At 39.4% G+C, this 27,876-nt stretch overlaps 2 protein-coding genes across 3 annotated transcripts in view; one reads left to right on the forward strand and one right to left on the reverse strand.

Annotated features, from left to right (window-relative positions):
* The window catches only part of NOX4 (NADPH oxidase 4), a 238,008-nt gene that overhangs the window by 197,656 nt on the left and 12,476 nt on the right, over positions 1-27,876 (reverse strand). The window lies entirely within an intron of this gene.
* On the forward strand, positions 13,839-18,317 carry LOC123239084 (microtubule-associated serine/threonine-protein kinase 3-like). The gene has a single exon (XM_044666352.1). It carries the CDS (start codon positions 13,839-13,841, stop codon positions 18,315-18,317), a length of 4,479 nt encoding a protein of 1,492 aa, XP_044522287.1.

The following is a 27,876-nucleotide window of genomic DNA, read 5'->3' on the forward strand; positions in this document are numbered from 1 at the left end:
ATTCATAAATTACAAGTAATTCCTTTTAAAAATACTGATTCTTTGTCAGTTTTCACAGGATGAAACCAAAACTATCAATAAGCACATGACAAAGTGTTCTAAATCCCTCCTGATTAGAGAAATGCAAATTAAAACAACTATGAGGTACCACCTTAAACCTAGCAGATTGGTCAATATGACAAAAAAGGAAAGTGATAAATGTTGGAGGGGATGTGGCAAAATTGGGACATTAATACATTGCTGATGGAGTTGTGAATTGGTCCAACCATTCTGAAGGGGAATTTGAAACTATGCACAAAGGGCTTTAAATGAATGCTTACCCTTTGATCCAGTCATACACTGCTGGGTTTGTACCCCAAAGAGATAATAAGGGAAAAGACTTGTACAAAAATATTTATAGCCACACTGTGGTGAGAAAAAGTTGGAAAATGAGGGGGTGTACATTAATTTGGGAATGGTTGAATGAATTGCTGTATATGTTGGTGATGGAATATTATTGTGCTAAAAGGAATAATGAACTGGAGGAATTCCATGTGAACTGGAAAGACCTGCAGTAATTGATGCAGAGTGAAAGGAGCAGAACCAGGGGAACATTGTACATAGAGACTGATACATTATGGCACAATCAAATGTAATGGACTTTTCTACCAGTAGTAATGCAATGACCCAGGACAATCCAGAGGATATTTGGGAGAAAGAATACTCTCCACATCCAGAGAAAGAACTGTGGAATCAGAAATGCATTAGAAAAATATACGATCGACCACATAGTACGATAGGGATATGATTGGGGTTTTGATGTTAAAGGATCACTCTACTGCAAATATGAATAACATGGAAATAGGTTTTGAACAGTGATACATGTATGATTCAGTGGAAAAGCTTATTGGCTTTGGGAGGGTGGAGGAGAAAGTGGGGGGAGGGGAAGAATCACGAATCATGGAACCATGGAAAAGTATTCTAAATAAAAATTTAAAATTTTTTTAAATTAAAAAATAATACTGACAGAGCAGCTGGGTAACTCAGTGGATTGAGAGTCGGGCCTAGAGACAGGAGATCCTAGGTTCAAATCTGGTCTCAGATACTTCCTAGCTGTGTGACCCTGGGCAAGTCACTTGACCCCCATTGCTTAGCCCTTACCACTCTTCTGCCTTGGAGCCAATACACAGTATTGACTCCAAGACGGAAGGTAAGAGTTTATTTTTAAAAAAAAAGAATACTGATTCTCTTCATACCAGGCTGGACACTCAGGGGTTACTTACTACTCAATTCCAGTACTGATCAGTTTGCCCAAATTAAGCTACCTGGTGACCTCCTTATTTTCAGTGGTCCCTGAGATTGATACCAAAATTAGCATGAATGCCCAAATAATGTAACCCACTGTGGCTCCCCCAAACTCAAATCTTCTCAGTAGCTGAGATTATAGGAATGTCATTACAGCCAGTTAGATAATTCCACTTAACCTTGAGAACATGAAAGTTGGAGGGGATCTATAGTGAAAATAGTGCTGATGATGTCAGGATATAGATTCAAGCTTTGACTCAACACTTAGATAACAGTGAAACTCATCCATGAATTCTTTCAAAGAGAGTTACTGTAAAGATCAATATAACTTATGGTTCTTATAGTTACTTTGTCCCAATTCCCTCATTTTAGGGCTACAGATCAAATGCTTAGTCTCCTACAGAAAATGGATGAACTGAACTCCTTTGCTAATACTGGTTTCTACTATACCATAATGTACCCAAGATGATCTTCAAAATCTATATGACAAATCTTATTTCTAAGTTTTTACTTTTTATTCATAGAAAACGACAATAAACGTAGACTACAAGTATAATGGGCTCTGTAGGAATGTGGGCTTCACCTAAATACAAAATGCTTGTTCATAATGGAACACTACAAAATATCGCTTAAATATTTTGATGAGAAATGCCATGGTTATGAGGAACATGTTTGCTTTGACAATAGCATGAGCCACTAAGAAGCATAATTAATAATGACTTGAGCAATAGTTTATACAAAATCCAAAAATAAACTATGACTTCCATGCTCTTGATATAGATCCAAAGGCTTATGAGTGTCCTTTCATGCCCTAATAAAATGAAATCTACTCCAAATGGCCTTGGTTGACTTCTTCTTGTCTTGGAGACATTAACTCTAATATAACATTTAACTCAATATAATTGATTACCTTCTCATTTATAAAAGACTTTTTTTTAAGAATATTGTCTCTAAAGTCAACCATTTGTTCTAAGATACTGGAAGATTCAGATAATTTTTGAAGGAATTCTATTAAGTCATCTAGCCTATTACTTTATCTCTATAACCACTACTTAGTAATTTTTTTATAAATTCAAATCACCTCTATTACGTTTTTTAACTTGTTCCACCCTTACTGAATGTGAAGTAATCTTTCATAAATTTAAAAGCATATGCCTAATCTTTCCCAATAAAAGCTTACATTTCTAGGAAAGAGAAAAACATTGTCAGGAATAACAATGACAACCTGATACCTATGCTAGCACTTTGTATCCTCTGTCTTTTCATTTGAGCTTACTCCACAGGCTCAAGAAAAAGACCTAATTACACTCTGAGACTCCAAGTACACTTGGCCATGGAAGACAAATATCAAAGTAGAATAAACAAGACTATTAATATGAGAACTGCCTTTGACCCATATCCATAAGTCCATGATGGTGAGCCTGGGGCACAAGTGCCAGAGGGGGCACTTAGAACCCTCTCTGTGGGCATGCCCACCATTGCCCCAGCACAGAGTTCACCAAAGTTGGTTACTAGAAAGCCATAGGGCTTTCCAGGCTGCTCCCCTTTCCCTCTCTACTCCCACATGAGGACATCACCCACCCCTCTAAAAGGTTCACCATCATTACCATAGGTCATCTACTGCCAAAGAGAATGCTAACAAGCCAATAGATTGATAATTATAAAATTCTGGTCTCAGCTAAGTGCCATTGAGCAAGTCAAGCACCCTATCTCAGTCTAAGAAATAGGAATGATAACAACTAACCTCATCCTTTCTTATCACAGAAATATTCTGTGGATAAAGTAAAGTGCTCATTAATTCATACATTTAGTAATTTTCATGCACCTACTATGTTTAAGAAAAAATATAAAAATGTTTTGGGCTCCTTGAAGAAAAGGGTTTTAAGAAAATTAAGGCACTTTAATTTTTTTCTTTTTCTTTCTAAAGAAATACTACCAAAGAGAATCAAAAGACCAGAATTTTAGTTTCTGTTACACCACTAACTAAATAAGTAATCTTGGGCAAGCTATTTATCCTTTGTGGATCTTAGATACATTACTTATAATTCTGAAAAACAATTTTAAATTATTACCCCAAAATCATAATTGTGACCTTTTGGCCCAGTAATAAAACTACTAGACATATACCTTAAAAAGAGAAAAGAAAGAGGAAGAGGAACCATGTGTAGAAAAAAAAAATTTATAGCAGCTCTTTCTGACATAGCAAAGAACTGTAGATATAGTAAGTGCCCATCAGTAGGGAAACAACCAAACAAATTGTGGTATATGATTGTAATAGTATGTTATTATGCCAAAAGAAATGACAACAGATTTGATTCAGAGAAACCTAGGAAGTCTTGCAACAACTAAGTGAAATGAGTAGAAATAAAAGAACAATTTACATAATGACTACACTAATGTAAAGGATAACAATTTTGAAAGACTATAGGACTCTCATCAACACAATTAGCAATCCTGGCTTCAGAATAATAACAATGAAGTATGTTTCCCCAAAATGCAATTTGTCCTGCTTGACTATACTCATTTGTTAAAAAGAATAGGTTTGATGGAAATGGAAGAGGGGTTTACATCAGGGAGTGAGATAGCAGGTATGGTTAGAGATGTCAGAAGAAAAAAAAGAGAAAAAGGAAATAAAATATTAAAAAGACCCCCCAAAAAAACACAAAAATCTTCAGAAGGGGTCACAAACACTGGACAATTTAGTTGCTGTCATGTTTATATTTAACATATATTTTATAAAACTATAAATAAAAGGTTTGTGGTTTTATACAAAATTTACTTTTTGTTTTGTATAATGAATTTTTTGTGTCTGGTGGCAAGTTGTAAGTTCATAATAGAAAGATAATTTTTTTAAAAAACAGGGACATTAAAAGTAAATGATCATTGCAAATTCCCTTTCAATATTACATTCTGTAATTCTCATACTCTAAACTTGTAGTATATATAAAATTGCTATAGATATCCATATGTAATACTCTAACATCAGCTCCTTCCCACTAGATAGCAATGGAAGATCCTGCAATTATAAATCATTTTATTATGACATGAAGTCACATCTTTCCCTTCATAGAACCAATCAGAATGGGGTGAAATGGGCCAATAAAATAGAAAATATTTCTATTTAGTCGTGGACCAAGCACATTGGAAGATAAGCAATCTCTCAAGTACTCTTTATCAATAAATAATTCAGTATCACAAATTAATTCCATATTCTTTTATCTTTCCTCCATTAGCTCAGTACTGTTGTGAGGGTTTATTTAGTAATTTATTTAGCAATAGTGTTGGACCTAGCAGGAAGGGCTGGAGAATTCCAAGAAGGAATGAAGGAGCAGGAAATAGGGCTTGTACTCTGGGAGAGACTCCATTAGTGGTTGGCAAGATTTCAGAGTTAAGGAAACCCTGTATCCAGATTCCCTGGGATTTTGAGTGGTGGAGGCTTTCAGCAAGTGGACAAGACCTGCAAGGCTGCACCAAGTGGAGAAGGGGTTTGGGATCTGGTGGACAGAATCTCAAGCACACTCTCTCTACTTGGGTACCTTGGACCACCTTGGCTCTTGGCATCCTGTGATCATCTTTGGATTACCGTGAGAACCCTCAAAGCCACCCTCAGGCCCTTTAGCTGTGCTGGCCAAACCTGGCTGGAACCAGGTTTGAAGCAGCCTTCCCAGTGACTCCAGTACTGCTCCTTTGGGCCCTGCCTGGCTTAGGTCAATTAGATTAGAGTAGTCAAGTCCTCCCCTTGCCCCTGTAGTTTGCCCTTTAGGTTTTCAAGTGCAGAATCCCCTAACCTATCTTTATTTAGTTACTCACAATTAAACTGTTAAAAACCTTTATCTTGTCTGCTGGTTCCATAGACCCTGGCCTAGTGGTGAGCTGGGTGACTGTTGGCCTAACTGCCATTCCTGACAGTTAACAGCAGCTTGGCAGTGAACCCTGGTCTCCCTATCCTGGTTGGTCCTGTCTCTCCTTTAACCCAGTGTGTGTTTCCACAAACCATTTAGGTCACATTTTTTACATCCCTGGTGCCCCATCTTTTACAGTACCCAGTTTTCTTCACACTCCACCAAAATAGATGTACTAATAAGAAGTTGAAAAATATTTCCTAATTTTTACACATAATAATGCCAGGCAGTTTTAGATTTGGTATCAAGAAGCTGAGCTTAAATTCTGGTTTTTCTATTTACTATGTCTAAATAAATGACCTCTATTCCTTTCTAGATATAATCCATAGCCTGTTACCCATTTAAGAGTTTTAACAAATGATTCATATCTATTAATACATATCAATGAAGCTTATAGCGCATGAAGACATGTCAGTGGCTTCTTCCTTGTTCTTAATGATATCTTTCTAGAGAGACAGAATAGTATATCATGGGGCTTCCAGTCAGAAGACCTTGTTTTTTTTTTACTGATTCCCCAAATAACTCTGTGACTCTGGAAAAGGTTTTAACATCTTTTAGGCATGTAACCTCATCTCTAGCATGCAGATTAACTCTGGAATTACTTCATGGAATTGTCAGATCATAGAGCTGTATCTTACACTGGAAGAGAGGCATGTAAAGATGGTTAGACCTATAAAGTAACATATTACTAATAAATCTCACAGTACTGAGGCCCACTAGAGTTATGGATAGGAGGACTCTGTAGTCTATAAATGAGGCTGTGTTCTTAGAAAATGCCTTCTATCTTTCCTACTCAGATTATGCAAGGATTCAAAATGAGAAACAATTCATTTGAAGTGACTGAGCTCTAGTCTACAACCTTTCCCTCTTCTCACCTGCAGTCCTTGCATAGAGTACCTCTATATTTACACTTATTTGTTTGTTTCTTTAGCCATGAATCAGAGAGTAATATTGATGACCTTTAAAATCCTTCATCCTATTTTTTCTCTTCCCTACTCATCTATACATCCCAAATAGCTCCTTTCTCTATATTTTACATTGTTCTTTCCATATGCAATAAAATAGTGGTTAAATGAAGACTTCAAGATAATTATCTACAATATGTAAGTATCTAACTTCCAAGGATTATGTAATTATATGGGATCTCCCTTTCAGGTCTCAAAATAAATGCATTAGCTGAAATAGTATGAACGCATGTATAAGTTGAGCGAAATAAATTATTTCTCATGAAGCATCAAAAAATATGTTGAGTTGAAGCTCTTTTCTTTTCCTTCAATTTTTTTCTTTGTGTCTTCAGCACTTAGCACAGTGCTTGGCACATAAGAGGCATTTAAAAATACTTCTTTAGTAAATGAAAGAAAGCATAAAAACTAGGGCTGCTTAGACTTAAAGTAGAGATGCTTATTGTTTTGAACAACTTAAAAGAAATCTAAAAACACAACATTTTGAGATGGTTATGAAGTATTCAACCAAAGTATTCTCTACATGATCCATTATTTTAGGGATTTTTATTTTAATATAAATTTTCGTGTTATATTGTATCACATATAGTTTATATAGTGCCATGATAGATAGACAGACAGATAGACAGATAGAAAGATAGATAGATAGATAGATAGATAGATAGATAGATAGATAGATAGATAGATAGATAGATAGATAGATAGATAGATAGATCTGATTATGTGTGTACATATATATGCAGTGCAATACCTATGTGTTTCTGTCTCTGTCTCTCTGCCTCTGGTTTCTGTCCCTGTCTGTCTGTCTGTCTGTCTGTCTGTCTGTCTGTCTGTCTGTCTCTCTCTCTCTCTCTCTCTCTCTCACACACACACACACACACACACATACTCTCCAGCATCTCATCACATGCTATGCAGCCTATAAGCAATTATAATAATTTATTGAATTACAGGCTAACCCTGAATAATAAAAGATAACTCCTTAACAGCAATTGATGCTACCCCTCTACCACCTCATGACCTTTCTCACCCAGACCCATATTTCTAGGGTTATATCAAAACTTTAATAGCTTGGAGAATCAAAGAGATGCCTTCCATTTTATTACTTTCCAGGTCTTCTCACTTTATTTATCATTTTTTCTTTTTTTTCCAAACTGATGGAATTTATTTGGTTCTACTCATTGTTTACAAAGTTAAGGCAATCCTTGGGCAATCCAGGAGAAAAAAAAAGAGAAATAATAATCTAAAAATGCAATTTAGACATATTATACACTCCTATCTTACTAAGTCATCAAGCTTCCTTGGGATTTTTATAAGCTAATGACTACAGAAATACTCAAATTGAACATAATTAGCTAGTCTTCCCCACCCATACTGATTGACATCAAGTAAAAAATTATAGCTTTTACACTACACAAAATTGCATTTGTACACCATTTTTAAGAAAAACCAAAAGACAAAAATGTTTCATTACAAAACTTATTCTACATATCATTAAAAAATATCTAACTTCAAAAATTCCTTATAGAAAGGTTATAACCTGCTACCAGTGAGAGAAGCAGACTGAAGAAAATATGAAATTATGTTAGGTCTCTTAAGCACCATCATAATGACGTGACTCTTTCATCTTGGGAACTCCACTAAAGGTCCCATTGTTCTGATTGCCAGTTGCCTCAGTTTCTGATTACATCCCATTACATCCTGGGATGTAACCTTCACTCCCCAGCTAGCATCTCCTCTTTTCCCCACTTTGCAGTTATAGTTCTAGAAACCATAGCAAACCCATTCCATCATTCCTAGATAGGGTATATCAATACATTCTCCTTTGGTTCTATTCACCATCTCAGTAAATTGCTAAACCAAAATATCCCTCTATGGTCACTACTCCTTTACTTGTGTTGTCTCCTCCTATTAGAATGTTAAGTTCCTCAAAGGTGGGAAATAACTTTTGTGTGTCTGTCTTCCTGAACACAGCACAGTGCCTGGTACATAGTAAGCACTTGATAAATGCTTTCCTATTGATTCATTCATTCCAGCTCTCATTCTGTGATTCTATAATCTAGTCCAACATGTGTAAAGCATTTTCACATTAAAAAGAAATCTCTATATATTTGAACATTTTTAGGGCCAATGAAATTTAAATATGACTTCAATATACCTAAGAGGGGAAATGATGAAAGTTTTTTGTTGTTTATTTGTTTGTTTTAATGTGTGTCCTTAGTGGAAAACACACAACCAGACACATACATACACATATATAAAATTTCTGAGTCTGATAAAATACATATGCTTTGTTGTCCTTTTACCACAAATCCCAATATTTAAAATATCTATTGATGGGATGAGTCCACTCCAGAAAAACCAAGATCAAGGATGCTTTGGAGACTTGTTATGTATATTTCCACTAAGTAGATCGATAAGAATACTTGGGGAAATAGCTTGGTATGGTAAAGCAGAGGTGTCAAACTCACAGCCTATGGGTCACATTCAGTCAAAGACCTTCCCAAATGCAACCAAAACAGATTGTTATATTTATAGTTATATTTATAACTGGGAAATGTTTTTGAATTGACTAAAATACAATAAAACATAATGTTAATATGTGTTTTTCTAAGTTAATGTGTGACCCAAAAGGATCCTTATATTCATTTTAGTGATCCCTAGTTTTATTTGAGTTTGATGTCTCTATAATAAAGGACACTAATTGTAGAGTCAAAGAACATGAGTTTGAATCTTGACTCACCTATTTTACTAGCTGGATGACAGGCAAATTACTTCTTATTTCTGTCCTCAGTTTTCTCCTGAACCAGATGAACCTTATTGTTCTAACTCTAAATCCTATGATCCTATTAGCCTTGATTTCTTATTCTGTCCAATTAAAAGGAGAATTTTAAAGCAATGTATTTTTTTAACTCAAAATTGAAATAGTCCAACAAGAGTGTTTCATTTGTTGTGATTCAATCGGACTCAACTCCTCATGACCCCATTTGGGCTTTTGTTGACAAAGTTACTAAAATGGTTTGCCATTTCCTTCTCTGTTTCATTTTATAGTTGAGGAAACTAGAACAGACAGGGTTAAATGTCCAATTTCTGAGGCTGGATTTGAACTCAGATCTTCCTGACTCCAGGCCCAGCACTCCGTGCCACATTTTCCTTTAACACAATTCTTTTAATAAATGTTTGTTTCCTTCCCTCTTTAAGTCTAAGATGAAGCATACTTTAGAAATGTTCTAGTCTTACCTTTTCTTTTTATAGATAAGAAAATAAGACTTTAAAGTATCACATATTATCATTAATGAAGAAAGGAAGAATTGCAATGGGCACAATCCCAGTGTAATTTTGCTGAAGTGACTTGGCTAAGAGTGCTCTCTGGAAGAACTCAGTACAAAAGCAATAATAGCTCTATTACATAGTATGATTATTATTTATTACTGCCATTTATATGGTACTTTAAGTCTTGAAAAATGTTATCTCATTTGATCCCCACACTACTGGAGTGAGAAAGGTACTATTATTATACCCTCCTTCACAGATGAAGTTACTGAAGCTGAAAGAGGTTAAGTTATTTGCCCTTGGCCACACACCCAGTAATATCTGACAAAAAGTATCAATCTCTGGTTTTCCCAACACAAAGGACAGTGTTCTTCCATAGTGCTACCTAACAGTCTCTAATTACATAAGCACTTCCATAGCCAATGAACATTCTTAATTAGTACTTGTCAAAATATTAATGACCTAAAAATCATTTGATTCAAAACATCAAAACCTCCCATCATCAACCTTTACAAAATATGGTTAAAGAATTTTAGAATTTACAAATGGTTAGGAAAAAATGGTGAGATGTTTTATTAGATAGTTTCCTGTAACAGCAAAGTGGTGTAATATAAAGAAGGCTAGACATAATATCAAAACCCTGCTCTGCTACTTTCTCTCCCTGTGACCATGGGTAAGTTGATTAAATCCTCAGAACCTTGGTTTCCTCATCAATAAAATGGAGAAAACAATATACTCACTACTTGGCTCATATGACTGTTTTGTTTTGTTTTTCTTCATTGAACCCATAGGTAGATGGCAGAAGGGACAGACAGACAGATAAAGAGCTAGACTTGTGTTCAAATTCAGACTCAGTCAATTACTAATCAGTTGTATGACCCTCAGGAAATCATCTAATCTCTAACCGCTTTAATTTCCTCATCTGAAAAATGAAAAATATTATAGCTTCTACCTTAAAGAGTTGTTATAAGGATCAAATGAGGTAACAAATAGAAAACACTTTCCAAATCTTAAAGCACCATGGAAACAAATTGTTGTTGCTTTTGAGACATTAGTACAGGGAAATTCTCATACAGGGAACATTCTGGTGAGGAAACTCCCTCAATCGGTCTAGATCAACAGCTGAGGCAACTTTGCTGGGCAATGAGAGCCTTGCCCTGGGATATGTCAGAGACAGGATTTAAGTTCAGTTCACCAGATTTCTCCATTTGAGTTCTTGACCTTTTTGGTGTCCTGGATCCCTTTGGCAATATGATGAAGTCTATGAACTATCTCTCAGAATAATTTTTTTAAATGTATAAACTATATAAGGCATTTACTGTGTCCCTCTCTTCTTTTAAGATGCTTAAGCATCATTTTCTAAATAAAGTCTAAAAAAATAATAAAAATTTTACCTTCTGTCTTAGAATCTACTCAATATTGGTTCCAAGCCAGAAGAGCAGTAAGGGCAAGGCATTGAGAATTAAGTGACTTGCCCAGGGTCACACAGCTAGGAAGTGTCTGAGGTCAGAACTCTACCTACATCCTCCTAATTCCAGGTCTGGTGCTATCCACTGAAACATCTAGCCACCACTCTTCATAAAGTCTTTGCTGATCTCCCCACCCCAAAAATTAGAAATCTTTCTACCAAACTAACTTGAATTTAATGACTTTGTGAGTTTGTGTTATACTTGCAAACTTTCTAGTCATGGTGTATATATTTTTGCTTGTAACATTGCTTCTATCGTTAGAAAGTATATAAGGAGAGGGCAGCCAGGTGGTTAAGTCTCATAATCCCCAGTGATGGTGAACTTTTTAGAGACCCCAGTGCCCAACCTGTAACTCTCACAGCACACGTGAGCTCCTCCCTCCTCTTCCCTCCCCATTGTAAGGATACCTTCTACCTATTTCTGATCTTTTACTTGTCCAAATGATTTCCAATAAAATTTATAAAATCTAAGGACCAGAGTCCTAATTTTAATTCTTACATTATGGCACAAAGCTGAAGACAATTCTCAGTTTAAATAAGAATTAGATCAGACTAGCCTAGATGCCCAGCAACCACCCACCACAAACTGTCACTACTCTTTTCCATAGCTACGGATCTCAGGCTTGGTAAGATAAAATCTCCCACCTTTTAAATGGGATTATCCTCCTCCTTGGAGCCAGTTTTAAGGCACCACATGGCTCCAGCCTTAGCTTAGTGGAGGGGAGAGAGGAGGGAGTTGGGGGAGAGCATTAGCAAGATTTCTGAAGCTGCCCCAGTGGCCGGGTTCAGGAGTCCATTCTCCTAACACCCCAGACCAAGAGCACCTGGTGGTTAGTGTCCCAGCCCCAATATGGTACTGACATCTAGATGCAGCCACAGCAAGCAAGCCCAGGGAAGAATCAAACAATCCCTTCCCTAAAATATTTATGCGGGAAAACAGCACATATACATATAAGTATGTACATAATATAGACAACAGAAATAAAAGAGGATTTTTAGGAGAAGCACTTGGACCTGAGAGATCAGGAAAGGCTTTGTGCAGGACAGGGCATTTGAGTTTTGCATGAAACTGTCAACTGAGTTTTTGAGAAACCCAAGTTTGTCCTTGTCCCCCCAAGAACTCACCCCTAGGGGAGTTCCAGACTGATTGTTTCAGACTGAACACTCGACATTAATGACCCCAGTTTAGGTGGGACTAATAGACACAGTAAGTTAAGTACCCTTTTTTTCCTAGAAGTTTCCCCCATTATATCAGAGATTGTTCCCAAGAAGACCAACACCTGTGCAGGAACCATCCATTTTGTATCCATGTGGACCACTCCCTGATACCCCAGCCTCTGACTACAGCCTCTTTCCCAAGCCTGCTTACAACCTATCAGTGTATGTTTGATGTGCTTAATTCCCCAAAAGGTATATAAGGATCACAGGGGAATTGTGAAAGGTAATTCTTTATTCTCTATCAGTGAGTTAACACTTTTAAAAAGGAATTCTTTATTCTTTGTCTACTTTGAGTTAACACTTAGTCAACTCTTTTAGTACCTCTACTTAGTACCTTGCTAACCACTAAGTAAAGAGAGCTCCACCGTTTTAATCCAATCAGTCAGAAATGTGTGAATCCCATGATAAAAAAAAGTTTACACCTTCAGAGGCCTATAATAAAATTAACACCTTCAGAGGTGAGAAGTGGATCCCACAAGACACTGCTTCCCTGGGCAGTTTGGAGGCTGTGATTGGCTCAGGTGAAAAGGGGAGGGGACAAGAAGCCACTATAAAAAACCCTGAATTTCTGGAGCTAGGAAGTGGGCTTCAAGAAGAAAGTTGGCTTCAGGAGTCATCTTCAGCTTGAGTGTCTTGACCTGCCACTTGGAGGACTGAGCCTGGGTGAGTAAATAGCTGCCTTTTCTTTCCTGACTTGTGGAGAGTTTAACTTCGGTTTAGAGGGTTAACAAGTTGTGCCTAGTTGAGTCAAGCACCAGAGCACTATTTAGTGTGATAGGCTAGACATCTTCTCCATTCCTTTTTGTATTTCTCTACTTTTACTCTTTCTACCTCTTTTGTAAACAAAAGCTATTAAAAGTCATTTTGACTTTGAGCTATAATATTTTAAATCAGTGACTACCATATTATTTGAAATTATTACATATTTTAGTCAAACCATTAAAATTTAATTCCTACACAAGGAGACAGGAAACCACAGGCACTGCTCCACCGGGGTGACACCAGACAAATTAAGGAACTATTATTGGTTCCTGAGATGAGACTTGGGAGAACTAGTAGATAGAGAAAACTCACTAAACTAGTGAGATAAAATAATAAAATTATTTATTAGAAGTCCTGCCCCTTTCTAGGAGGAAGTCTCTTGAGCTCATTTCCTCTGTTGCTGTTGTCCAATGAGAAACATCTTTAGGATGTTTTGGGGAGGGAACTAGGTGATGACATCAGTAGGGCTATATACTGCCAGACCTCCAAGAAATTTCGGAATTGCTGACCTGGTGCTTTCCTGATCAGCAGCTTTTTTTGCTGGCTCTTGGGTCTTTGCTCTCCTGGCCATCTGTTTTTCCTCCCTCACTCTTAGGCCTTTGTTCTGCTGGCCAGCTGCTTTTCCCCCCTCTCTTTTGGGCCTTTGCAAAGACTATCTCTTGGAAAAGTGGATCCACCTGCTTCAGCTTAGCGGGGCTCTCTGCTGGCTTCCAGGGGCTTCTCACTGAGCTGGACATCTTTTCTGACTGGAGGGATCCCATAGCTAGTTAGATAGTAGAGGGTGGTCCATTTTAATAAATAAAACTAAATATAAACTAAAAATACAACCTCCAGATAACTTAAGTCTTCACAACCCGGCTCCTTCTGCAGCTCCTCCTCCCTACCCTCCCCCCCAGCCTCACTCGCACCCCCAACCACCCACTTGCTCTTCTCCCCTACCTCACACTCTGCAAGGAGCAACTCCCCACCATGACTGAGGGTGCATGGTGTGCAGAGCCCGCTCCCCGAACTCGGTGCATGCCCAGCCCAGTCAGGGGGCCGCTTAACGGCCGTCAGAGCCGCCTGAGCAAAGGCACACTACTGCGGCACTCCAATAGCTGCCACAGCGGCAAAAGGAAAAATCTAGTGATGGAGACGCCCTCCCCAACCTTGTCCCGGGTCTCTACGCCTACAGCAGGCAGCAGCCCCTTAGGCAAACCCAAGAACTTGTTGGCCAGCGTGACTGTAAATGTCCCCTTCTCACAAAGAGCTGATAGCCTGAGAAGGTCTCTCGCTTCTCAAGAGCGGATGCACCAGTTGCCATACCAGCAGACACCAGATGAGCTCCACTTTCTTTCCAAGCACTTTCATAGCCCTGAGAGCAGAGTGGGAAGAGTGGATGAAGATGGGAGCCCATGCTCCCCCAGCAAGCGATCTCGTTCCCGCAGCCTCAGCCCTAGGCGAACCATTGAAGCCTCTGGCAACGATATTGTCTTGATGAATCACGTCTACAAAGAGCGATTCCCTAAGGCCACCGCACAGATGGAGAAGCAGCTGCAGGACCTCATCACCACTTTCTCTCCCTCCAATACGCTGGCCCTGGCGGATGGCGTCCTGAGCTTCATTCACCACCAGATAGTGGAGCTGGCTCGAGACTGCCTGGCCAAGGCCCGGGAGGACTTAGTCACCTCCCACTACTTCTTGGAGCTTCAGGAAAAGCTAGAGAAGATGTTGCAAGATGCCCACGAACGCTCAGAGAGCCAGGAAGTCACATTCATTGGCCAGCTGGTTCGAAAGTTCTTAATTGTTATCTCCCGCCCAGCTCGGCTCTTGGAATGCCTGGAATTTGACCCGGAAGAATTCTACCACCTCCTGGAAGCAGCGGAAGGACATGCCCGGGTGGGTCAAGGCATCAAGACAGACATTCCTCGATACATCATTGATCAGCTGGGACTCACCAAGGACCCTCAAGAGGAGATGGTTCATCTGGGTCCTCTGGATGCTGGTTCCTTGAATGCAACTGAGGGGAGAGACCCACCAGAGAACCAAACTCTCACTGTCCCTTCCCGGAGGAAACCCTGTGAGAGTGATTTTGAGACTATCAAGATGATCAGCAATGGGGCTTATGGGGCTGTGTATCTGGTCAGGCACCAGGAGACCCGCCAGCGCTTTGCTCTCAAGAAGATCAATAAGCAGAACTTAGTGCTACGGAACGAGATCCAGCAGGTGTTTGTGGAGCGAGACATCCTCACCTTTGCCGAAAACCCCTTTGTTGTCAGTATGTTTTGCTCCTTTGAGACCCGAAGGCACCTCTGCATGGTCATGGAGTATGTGGAAGGTGGAGACTGTGCCACGCTGCTGAAGAATATGGGCCCTCTCCCCACTGACATGGCGCGAATGTACTTCTCAGAAACTGTCCTGGCCTTGGAGTATCTACATTATTATGGCGTCGTGCACCGGGACCTCAAGCCAGATAACCTACTAATCACGTCCCTAGGCCACATCAAGCTGACGGACTTCGGACTGTCCAAGATCGGACTGATGAGTATGACCACAAATCTGTATGAGGGACACATCGAGAAGGACACCAGGGAGTTTGCCGACAAGCAGGTCTGCGGTACCCCTGAGTACATTGCACCTGAAGTGATCCTCCGACAAGGCTATGGAAAGCCGGTAGATTGGTGGGCCATGGGCATCATCCTCTATGAATTTCTCGTGGGCTGTGTCCCTTTCTTTGGTGACACCCCTGAGGAACTTTTTAGCCAGGTCATCAGTGATGACATCCTCTGGCCCGAGGGAGAAGAGGCGCTCCCTGCAGATGCTCAGGACCTGATTACAAAGTTGCTGAGACAAAGTCCCCTGGATCGATTAGGCACTGGAGGTGCCTTTGAGGTGAAGCAGCACCCATTCTTCAATCTCGACTGGACGGGTCTCCTACGGCAGAAGGCAGAATTCATCCCCGAGTTGGCAGGGGAAGATGACACTAGCTACTTTGACACTCGTTCTGAACGGTACTGTCACCTAGAGTCGGAGGATGAGGAAACAAATAACGAGGAAACGACTGCAGAGATCCCTCAGTTTTTTTCCTGCTCAAAACGGTTCAGTGAGTTTTATAACAGTTCCAAATCCGTTGCTGTTAAGTCAAACTTAAGCTTTTCTGAGAGAAGCTATAGTGACGACAAGGAAGACAGATTGGAAAAATGGGATCTCTGTTTAGAAGAGGAAGAGATGACCCGCCCTTTGAGTACTGAAGTCAGGCTGAAACCCTGGGAGTCCTCTGGCTCCCTGCGCCACTCCACCTCCTCCTCCCAGCCTGACCTGAGCCAGAGCCCCTCGGTCCTGAGTGACACTAACAGCCTGGACCCCATGCCCAACTTTGCCCTCTCCGAGGATGAAGGTCCCAGCCTAGAACCTTCAAAACCCAAAAGGCCCCTTTTTGTGTTGGAGGAACAGGAGAAACCAGTGAAAGAAATAGCCAAAGCAGCTGCCCTCATCAGCGATTCAAGCCTCAATCCCATCAGATTAGGAAGTAATAGTCCTCTGATGAAGAACTCCAAGCCTTGGAGCCTGGAAGGTGACAAGGTAGGCCACAGCCTCAGTAACCAGAAAGAAACACCTGAAAAACAGAAGTCATACCCCGGGGAGGTCCAGGTACTCAAATCAGCCTCTTTCTCAGATCTCTCTCTGTTCATTACTTCTGATGACTGCAGAAATGGGATCCTCAAAAGCCCCATCTCCCCGAATTCCTTCTCCTCTTCCCCAAGCTGCGACTCCTTCTTTGGCATCACCAGCCTACAGCCACCCATCATCATCCACAGTTCTGGGAAAAAGTTTGGCTTTAGTCTGAGGGCCATCCGTGTCTACAAGAGAGACAGCGATATCTACACAGTGCACCACGTGGTTCAGAGTGTGGAGGAGGGCAGCCCAGCTCAAGAAGCCGGACTGAGGACTGGAGAACTCATCACACATATCAATGGAGAGTCAGTGCTTGGCCTAGTTCACACAGAAGTAGTGGAACTGCTGCTGAAGAGCAATAACAAGATCTCCCTTAGAACCACCCCGCTGGAGAACACATCCATCAAGGTAGGCCCAGCCAGGAAACACAGCTACAAAAGCAGGATGGCCCGCTGCAAGAAGAGCAGGAAGTGGAAGAGTAAAGCCAGGAGGAAGTGTCTCTTTAAGAAGATCTCCAAGCAGTCCACAATACTGCACACAAGTCCAAGCTTCTCTTCTGGGCTCCACCACACCTTGTTTTCTAGCAAGAGCCTTTCTGGCTCTCCTACACACAGTCTCTCTCCTAGACCCTCTACCCTGTACAACAGCCCTGCTCCTTCTTCACAGAACGTTTTTCCCTCCTCTAGCACTCCTATCTCCCCATTGGGCTACATCAGGCCAAGTTTCTTACACAAGCTACCATCTAATCTGGGAGGCCAACCATATAAAGTTGGTCGCAGGAAGTCAACAAGCAGCATCTCTTCATCCCCACTCTATACTTCCTCCCCAGGATTCCAACCTCCATCACCACAGAGGTCCCCATCTCCTTTACCAAGTTTCCCCAAAAATCTTTATGCCTTCCAGGATGAAACTTTGTCCCCCCTCATGATCACCAAGCAAATATCTTGGCCACCAAATACTGAGAGCCCCCTATCTCCTCTCCTGAAGCAAGGGCACTTTGCTCACAAAATTGCCACCTCCTTGGTGGAAAAGAAGCCATTGAGGGGCCTGAGACTCACACTTGAAATGTTGACAGAAGACAGAGATGGCCTCAAGGAGACTTCAGACCAGGCCTTCTTAGGAGATGAGAGTGGTGGTCTGCGAAACCACAGCAAGTCTAACTACACTGGCCTAGTGAACTGGGGGAGAGACTGGACGGGAGATCAATATAAGCTGGACCAGGAGGTGGTGGTCAAGAGACACTTGAATCTGTCAGAGCACTCAGACTCTTCCGAAAAACGAGTAGTCCAGGAGATGAGCTTTGATGAACCAGAGCCCCCAAGCTTGGGGGATGATGGTTCCTGCAGGAAGGAGAGCCAGGTAAAACTGAGGGGAATGCAGCTAGAGGTGCATAAGCAGAAGCCTCCACCTATCCCCCAGAATGCCATGCAAGGCTTTGAGGACAAAGTGCTTGACCCAGGTTCAGAGGTGTGGAAATGTCAGAGCTCTCATCATCCCTTCCAGCTGGTGGCTGAGGTCTACACTGAGGAAGCAGATGGAACCAAAGCAGTGGAATGCAAGAGTCTCTTGATCCAGGGTCAGGACAGCAGGAATCCAAGAGACTTGAGTTCAGGGAAGCAGCAGCTTTCTAAGGCTCATCAGGCTCTTCGGACTTTACTGCAGGCTGCCAAGTCCCTGCCCGTCCTCCAGTTCTTGAGAGGCCAGAAGCTGGCAGGACCTGAACTTCAGACTACCAGAGCAAGTCATCAAGACTCTGAAGATATATCAAGGAAAAAGGACTGGAATCAGAGGTAGAAGCCAAATCCATAATGGGAAGTCACAGGAATTGGGGCCCCCCAGTCCCATTCCACTCACTCTGCATCTACCTCTCAGATAATAATGGCCATATTAGAGAAGTAGTAAATTAAACTTTTTAAGTAATCAATGTTTTTTTTTAAATACATGGTTTTGGCTGAAGACACTTCCTAGCTGTGTGATCCCAGGCAAATCAGTTAACAACAATTACCTAGCCCTTATTTTTCTTCTGTCTTAGAACCAAAATACAGTAAGTGTTTTTGAAAATAAAAATAAATAAAATACATGAGTTTGTTAAATTGTTTTATTTTCTCTCTTTTTTATCATTAAGATTTATTTCCAAATATCTTAACCCTTCCTTCCCCTCCCCTGCATCATAGAAGGTATCATCAAGCAAACAAATATGTATATATAGATTATGTCTTTCATGTTTCCATTTTTCAGTTCACTCTGTGGATGTGAATATTCACAAATTATTCTTCAAATATTAAAACTGAAGCTATAAATAATGTTCTCTTGGTTCCACTCATTTAACTGTTCATCATCTCATATAGTTCTTCCCAAGTTTTTTTTTAATTAGCTTGATCATTGCTTCTTATCGAGTGCAGTAGGATGCCATCATAATCATACCACAATTTGTTTAGCCATTCCCCAATTAATGGATATCCCCTTGATTTCCAGTTCTTTGCCACATAAACAGTTGTTATAAATATTTTGATACATGTAGGTTCATTTCCTTTTTCTCTGATCTCCTTGGGAAATAAGGGTATATACAGTTTTAGAACTCTGGGCATAATTCTAAATTGCTCTCTAAAATAGATAATTTAACAGTTCCACCAATAGTTGCATTAGTGTCTCCATTCTTCCATGTCCCCTTCAACAATTGTCCTTTTGCCCCTTTGTCATTTTAGCAAATCTAATGGATGTGCAATGATATCTCAGTGGTTTTTTTTGGCTTGCATTTCTCTATTCAGGAGAGCATGTTTTCATATACCTATATGTGGCTTTGACTTCTTCATCTGAAAATTGTCTATTCATACCTTTTGCCTACTTATCAGTTATGGGATGGCTCTTATTCTTACATTTTTTACAAAATTCACTATATAGTTTAGATACGAGACCGTTATCCAAGAAGCTATCTATAAATTTTTCCATTGTTAACTCTTTCAGTTTTGTTCCCCTCCAAATAGTGAAGAAGTCTCTGTAACAAAGCCATCGGAATTGAAAAAAAAAACAAAAAACAAAACTTGAAGTTAGTGTCTATATCCTGTCACATATATTCTATTCTATTTGCTGATTGTTTTAAGATTTCATTTTGCTTGTTAAGTTCACATATTGATCTAATCTAATATATTCTGTTACACTGAATCATTTTAAGTTACTGTGTTTTTGGCTATTAGCTATATGTTCTATTACTATCCTTATGTGTACTTCCCCATATGACTGGACTGGAGAAAATATCATTGTAAAAATCCATAAACAACTTGCACAAACCCTTTTCCATGGCAAAACCATAGGTCCTTATGAATGCTGGGTTTGTCACCAGATCCATCAAGGTCACATGTTTCCTAAATGACTTTTTGTGCCTTTTTGCCTTTCTTAATTGTCACACAGATGATGATGGATGGACTCCATCAAACTGCTTACAACCTTTGGAGAATTTAATGACCTAAAAATTTTAATTAATTTTAAGGGGCCTTCAGAAATGATTTTTAGATATCTAGTAGCACTACTACCTCTGACTGATCGTTTCCCTACCTCTAAGTTGTTTGAAACAAGAGGTAAAGGGTCCATTTAGTAGCCGATGTGAAGCGCTGTCACAATATTATATTCCCCACCTCCTTATTTATAAAAATGTATGAGATGTCTGAAGTGATTTTCACTATTGCAGCCCTCGCCTCCACATTGCAATGGATGGGACATATAAAGACATACCTTTTACAACTGTTACAGTCTCATGACAGAGGAGGGAGGTTCATCTGGAAGTGGTAAAGATTTTCCTAGGGGCATGATACCCCTGAATGGTACGTGAGAAGGAGCATTTCGCATGAAGCCTAGTAGCTTCTGAATGGTTTTTTATATTTGTAATTGTACCCTTTCATCAGACTGATCTAGATTCTTGGTAACATTTTAGATGCAAAAGGTTTTCATCAGCATTACAGAAGTTTGTGGTTTTTCTGGGCTCCCCTGCCAAATTTTGGAATGATGGCAATAACAGACTTTGTTAAAAATTATCTCAGACAAGGTTGAAAGATTTGCTAGATCTAGAGAACTTGTGATCCATGAGCTTCAGTGGCTATAGAGACTCATGTGAATAATAATGACAGCGGGTTTGTTTGCTATTGTCTTTAAATGGGCTCTTATGATTTGGGGGATTTTGGTACTTCTTGAATGTGCATTAGCTGCTATACTACTGTTTTTTATAAAGCTGTTTTCTTAGTGAAAATTATGTACACTCACACTGTGGATCATAACTAAGTTAAAAAGGAAGTGGATCTTATTTTTGAGTGAGAAATCTTTGCATTCTGCCTCTCCTTGGGCAAATACAGCATGTCACTGATTGTAAATTATATGTTTTTGATTTTTTTTTATTTTATTCTTGTTTTTTTCCTTGTATGTGCAATAGAGTATTTGTTTTTTTTTTTTCTCCCATTTTTTTGTTCTTAAAAGCACATTACTGGGGGCAGCTGGGTAGCTCAGTGGAGTGAGAGTCAGGCCTAGAGACAGGAGGTCCTAGGCTCAAACCCGGCCTCAGCCACTTCCCAGCTGTGTGACCCTGGGCAAGTCACTTGACCCCCATTGCCCACCCTTACCACTCTTCCACCTATGAGACAATACACCGAAGTACAAGGGTTTAAAAAAAAAAGCACATTACCAGCATTAATATTTTCTTGATTTTGCATTAATATAAGTTTACAATATCCATTAGCCCTAATATCAATGCACACCCAAAAGCTTTAGACCAGTGATTCCCAAAGTGGGTGCCACTGCCCCCTGGTGGGTGCTACAGAGATCCAGGGATACAGTGATGGCCACAGGTGCATTTATCTTTCCTATTAATTGCTATTAAAATTTTAAAAAAAATTAATTTCCAGGGGGCTAAGTAATATTTTTTCTGGAAAGGGGGCGGTAGGCCAAAAAAGTTTGGGAACCGCTGCTTTAAACTATGGAAACCTACCGTTTATTGATAAATATTGTGGGACTTTGATTAGTAATTGTGTCTGATTCCAGGATAAGGGATAACAAAAGAATCATTGCACAGTGCCAAGGAAACAGAAAGCTAATTTACATAGTGCCTATGAGCACAAGGTCAAGGAAACCAAGTGGGATTAATGAGATCTGTGCCAAGACAAAGGACTTGTTTGAAATTCGAGTTTTCAACTGTTTGGCATATGTCAGACACAGGTCTTCCCCGTGCCACATTCTGATAAGTACCTCAATTTGGCTAGAATATTGGCTCCCCCATCCCTGAGAACAAAGGTCAAATCAGACCAGGGAATGCTATTTCCCATTTGCTACAAAAAATCTAGGCCTTTTTCTGTCTTTCATAAGTGTGGCAATTTTCTATAGTCCTGGCTGCTGATTAGGTAAGTACATATTGCTGCAATGGTCCTACAGGCTTATGGAACATAAATCACTTTAATTGGGCCCTGATTCAAGGACCTGTTATAGGTTTATTTTTCCTTACTTAGAATTTTTCCACATAAGACTTTGATATTTCATATTTCAATCAGAAGTTACTTTTTTCTCATTTATTTGGGGTTTTTTATATTTTTGATTTTTTTTGACAATTGATTCATATACCTCATAACTCAGCCATGTATCCCTGGGTGATCAATATGTTTGTCAACACCCTCCTCAGTGAGGATTATATAATTGTCATAAAATTCTAGTTTTATAAAAATTTTTCTTGTTTGAGAGTAATTTTAGGATAAGAAACTTGCTACCTCTCCAAATCAAGAAAGTGAACTGCTTAGAGAAGGCACCATGAAGATGCCTGCAGAAACCTTTGAACTTTGGAATGTAGAAAAATTGAACTATGGGGGATTGAACACATTTATTTTGTATGTAAACTCTTATTCCAAAGGGGACTGACCCCTAATTGACTTTTTGTCAATGTGCCTAGCAAACATTGGTTTTGCTCTCTTCTCTTTCTCTCTTATCTCTAACTATTGTAGTTTCCTCTTAGAAAGTAAGCAATATTATATGCACCTTTAATTAAAAGCTCTTTAGAGGTATAAGATAGTTATGTTTAAATAATCCATTGGGGAGACTAGTCTCCCAAAGAATCACAAGGAGGATTGTGTAATTAGAATCTGTTACCCTCAGCACCCCTCTCTATGGAACTATGCTCAAAGGCCTTAAAAGACTATCTGCCTTTTGATCCAATCATACCACTGCTGGGTTCATATCCCAAAGAGATAATAAGGAAAAAGGCATGTACAAAAATATTTATAGCTACACTCTTTGTGATGGCAAAAAATTGGAAAATGAGGGTATGTCATTCAATTGGGGAATGGCTGAAGAAATTATGGTATCTGTTGGTGATGGAATACTATTGTGCTCAAAGGAATAATAAAATGGAGGAATTCCATGTGATCTGGAAAGACTTCCAGGAATTGATGCAGTGTGAAAGGAGCAGAACCAGGAGAACATTGTACACAGAGACTGATATACTATGGTAAAATTGAATGTAATGGACTTCTGTACTGGCAGCAATGCAGTGACCCAGGACAATTCTGAGGAATTTATGGAAAAGAATGCTACCCACATTCAGAGGAAGAACTACAGGAGTGGAAACACAGAAGAAAAACAACTGCTTGAACACATGGGTCGATGGGGACATGATTGGGGATGTAGACTCTAAGCTACGGGGGGAGGAGGAGAAGGGGGAGAGAAAAAGAACATGAATCATGTAATCATGGGAAAATATTCTAAATCAATTAATTAAATAATTTCCCCCCAATCCACAAATAAATAAATAGATAGAGATAAACTTTATGAAATTAATACTTGGAGTTATTGGATACTAATTTAAATCCTACAAGCTGTTTAACAAATCTAGGCGCTGGATTCCCCTGTGCCATATTCCTACAAGTACCTTAGTTTAGCTTTCATTTTGGCTCCTCTATCCCTGAGATTGAAGGTAAAATCAGACCAAGGAATCACATTTCCCTTTTACCTCAAAATCTAGTCCCTTCTCTTTTATATTATGGCAATTTTCTGTAGTCCTGGCTGCTGATGGGTAAGTGCAATATTGCTCCAATTGTCCTGCAGGCATATAAGACATAAATCACTTTAATTGGGCCTTGCTGGTGATTCAAACATTTGTTATGGGTTTATTTTTTTTTATTCATAATTTTATACACATAAGATTTTGATATATATATTTTTATCAAGAATTTTATTTTTCTCTTCTATTTGGGTTGGGGGGTGGGGTTGGGGGTTGGTTTTCTTTTGAGAATTGATTCATATACTTCATACCTCAACCATGTATCCCAGGGTGATTTTAGTGTTGGTCATCACCCTCCTCAGGATGGATCGTATAATTATCTTAAAATTCAAGGTTTAAGATCTTTTAAAACAATTTTAGGGGAAGAAAATCACCAACACCCCAAATCAAGAAAGTGTATCTTTTGGGGAAGGTGCCATAAGGATGCCTACCAAAACCACACACTACATATCAAAAGATCCAGAGGGAACTTTGGAATATAATGAATTGAACTGAAGGGGGCTGAACATATCATTTATTCTGAACGCAAACTCTTATGACAAAGAAGAGTGCCCTCTAATTGGCTTTTTGTCAATGTGTCTATCAATCATTTTTGTTTTCTTTCTCTTTCCTTTCCCTCTTATCCCTGAATTGTTGTAAGTCCCTCTAGGTAAAGTGCATTGTTTTACACACCTCTGGTAAAAGAAGCTTTAGAGGTATAAGCTGGTTATGTGAAATGATTCACTGGAGAGACTAGGCATGTTAATCTTCCAAGACCCCAAGTGGGGAAATGTTAACATGCTTGTCTCCAGTAGAATCACAGGGGGGGATTGTGCAAAGGGAACCCCCTCCCCAAAGGTCGTTTGACCTGTGTCCCTGCACTGTGTGACTGAACATCACATGAACACTCCAAACATAGGTCACAGGTGAAGAGTCCTAGGGACATGACCTGGAACTAAAGGTTATGGGTCAGGCCAAAAGAAAGGATAAAAGAAGGGAAGGGATAGAGGATGTGCTCTCTCTATTTCTTTTGAAAGTGGTAGTGGAAGACTGTGGCTAAGAGAAATAGCCATGTGGAGAGGCATGTGGTTAGAATTAGATTAGAAATAGGCTTTAATCTCTACCTATCTGCTTTATCTATTTCAAGTAAATATTAATAAACTCTATGGAAACTAAGAACCAGGAGTTTTTTATTTAACTTTTACAGTATTATTATGTATATGCTATATATAGGATCCTTGGCAATATCTCACCCTCCTGGGGGGAGAATGTGAAGCTATCTTCATAGATTTATTTTTTTATATTAGGATATCTTTTTGAAATAGTTTTAGGGAAAGATGTTACAAGTGTCCTGGATTGGGAAAAGTGGTTCTGCCCATGAAAATGCTATATGGATCAGCATGATTCCAGATGGTCTAAGAAGATAATGGCATTAAAAGATTCTCCCAGAAATCACACTCTATCTCATGAGACTCTGAGCCCTTGGATATAATGAAATGAACTGTGGGGGTTGGGCACCAATATCTTATTTTGACTGAAAAACCATTCTGCCAAAAAAAAAAAAAAAAAAAAGGGAATGTGCCCTAATGGCTCCCTGTCAATGCATCTGTCAATCATTTTTATTATATCAAGAAACACCCGAACATGGTTAGACCCTCCATAAAATGTATAATATCTTTGGGCACTTATTTATCTTGTTGAGTCAATTCTTAAATGTATAGATATCACTTCTAGAATGATCCATGGGGAAGACCAGGTCTCAAAATGAATCAGAGGAGGGAATGTGGAAAATTACTGAATTCGGATATTTTCTGTGAAAAGAAAAAGCAGCCTCAATAGAGTCAAACTATTCCTCTCCCAGGCTATCAAAATGGATTTAGACCTCCTTCCCTTTATTAAAGTTTTTATTAAAAATGATGGGTATAAGGGTCAGCTGAGTAGCCATCTACCTCTTTTGAGAGATGAGGTAATGCCAGGAAGACCCACCACTTCTTGGAAGGAAGTCTCTTGAGTTCATTTCCTACCTGGCTGTTGTCCAATGAGAAACCTCTTAGAATGTCCTGGGGAAGGACTAGACTTTTTTTGGCTGGCCCAGCTCTCCTGGCTAGTTACTGATTTTTCTGGCACCTGGGCCTCTGCTCTGGCTCTCTCTCCTAGAAGTGGGGATTGGCTGCTCTAGCTTGGCCCAGATTTCTGTTGGCCTCCTGGGCTTCTCACCCAGCTACAAGTTCTATGGAGTCTATTCAGAGTAGAGGGAACCCATGGCTAGTTAGATTGTAGTGAACAGTCTATTTTAATAAACTGATATTTTTTGACTAGACACACAGCCTCTAGATAATTTCATTTATCACATGAGTCACAGGATATACAAAGTTTAGTAAACTTAGCAGCAAGATCCCAAACTGGCTTCCAGAATGCCTGGATCAATTAACAGATTCACCAACAGAACATAAGTGTGCCTGTTTTCCCAAAGTTTGCCAATATTAGTTATTTTCTTCTATTGCCATCAATACTAATCTTGTGGTTATGAAGTAGAACTATTGTTTTAATTTCTGTAATTATTAATGATTTGGAATAATTTCATATCATTGTTGATAGTTTAGATTTCTTCCTTTAAAAACTGCCTGTTTATGTCCTTTGGTTCTTTTATCTCTTATAGAACTGCTCTTAGTCTTACACATTTGAATCAGTTCTTTATAACATATGTATACATACACACCCACCCGTGTGTGGAAGTGGATTTTCCTTCTATGTTTTAACAACAATGCCTTGGATGAAAACATATTGACTTTCCCACCCCCCAAAAGACAAAAAGCTATCGTGCCCAAAGGGTCATAAAATTGTGCACACTTTTTGATACTTTTCCCTACTAGGTCTGTATTCCAAACAAACCAAAAAATAGGAGAAAAGGAAATACTTGTACAAAGATATTTATAGGAACTGTTTTTGCGATCTCAAAGAACTGGAAACTGAAAGGATGTACATCCTTTGGGGAATGGCTGAACAAGTTGCGGTATGTAATTTTAATGGAATACTATTATTCTATAAGAAATGATAAACAGGACAATCGTAATATTGTTTACAAAGAAGGATCAGACCTCTAAAATCTCTCCCAGTTCTACAAGTTCATAAATATACAATCTATTCTTTTCCACAATCCTTAAAGCTAAAGAGGACAGGTAATAACTGAGTGCAATTGCTTATCAGCTCCGGGATTGGGGTGGGGAAGAGGGATGGGAGACAACATGAATCATGTGACCATGGGAAAATATTTAAAAAAAATTTTTTTTAATTAAAAATAAATAAATAAAGAGGACAGGTAGTATTATTCCATGCTACAGAAGTTAAAAGTCCAGAAAAGTAAAGTAATTTCCTAAAGATCAAATAGTTGGTTATATATTGGATTTAGCCTTAGATATCCAAGATATCCCAGATCATAGGCCCTGGCCTTTCTAATGTACCCTATTGTTGCTTCTCTCATAAGGAGGATCATTATTTTCCAAGTTTAATTGCTCTTTTGTTAGACTCTGAGAAGATCTATAAGTACAATCCCATTCTTAAATATGTTCTATGCTGTAACTATAAGTCATAAAATTATAAAACAACCTTTGTTCCAATTAAGCAAAATAGTACATGGTCCTCTTCTCTCTTCAATGATCTGGGAAGCAACCAGAGGCCAACATGGGGACTGAACCTGAAAATGTTCCAGTTGACTGACGAACAAACAGTCTCTTCATCAACAAATCATATTTCAATCTATTCGTGCACATGGTACCTGCACATGCTGTTGTCCTAACAGCACAAGGAACATATCCCTCTCAGCAATTTATTGTTGCCTAGAGAAGTCACGTGGTGAAATGGGCAAGGAGTGGACCTCAGCGATGAGGGGAAGACCTGGGCTCACGTCCTGCTTCTTACACGTACTGTCCACACAACCCTGGGCAAGTCTCAGTGTCCCAGACAATTGTCTTAAACAGTTTCAGAGAGTTGATCTTCATAGGTAGAGAGTATTTCCTCCTTAGGAGTTCTCTCTACCAATAAAATTACAAATGCAGACCAAAGATGGGATTTATGCCCACTCTTTTAATTATCTCTATTTCTGGGGGCAGCTGGGTAGCTCAGTGGATTGAGAGCCACGCCTAGAGATGGGAGATCCTAGGTTCAAATCTGGCCTCAGACACTTCCCAGCTGTGTGACCCTGGGCAAGTCAATTGACCCCACACACACACACATTGCCTCCCCTTCCCACTCTTCCGCCTTGGAGCCAATACACAGTATTGATTCCAAGACAGAAGGTAAAGGTTTAAAAAAAAATTAATTATCTCTTTCTATTTCATTTACAGTGGG

Source organism: Gracilinanus agilis, chromosome 3, assembly GCF_016433145.1.
Source record: "Gracilinanus agilis isolate LMUSP501 chromosome 3, AgileGrace, whole genome shotgun sequence".
Lineage (NCBI taxonomy): Eukaryota > Metazoa > Chordata > Mammalia > Didelphimorphia > Didelphidae > Gracilinanus > Gracilinanus agilis.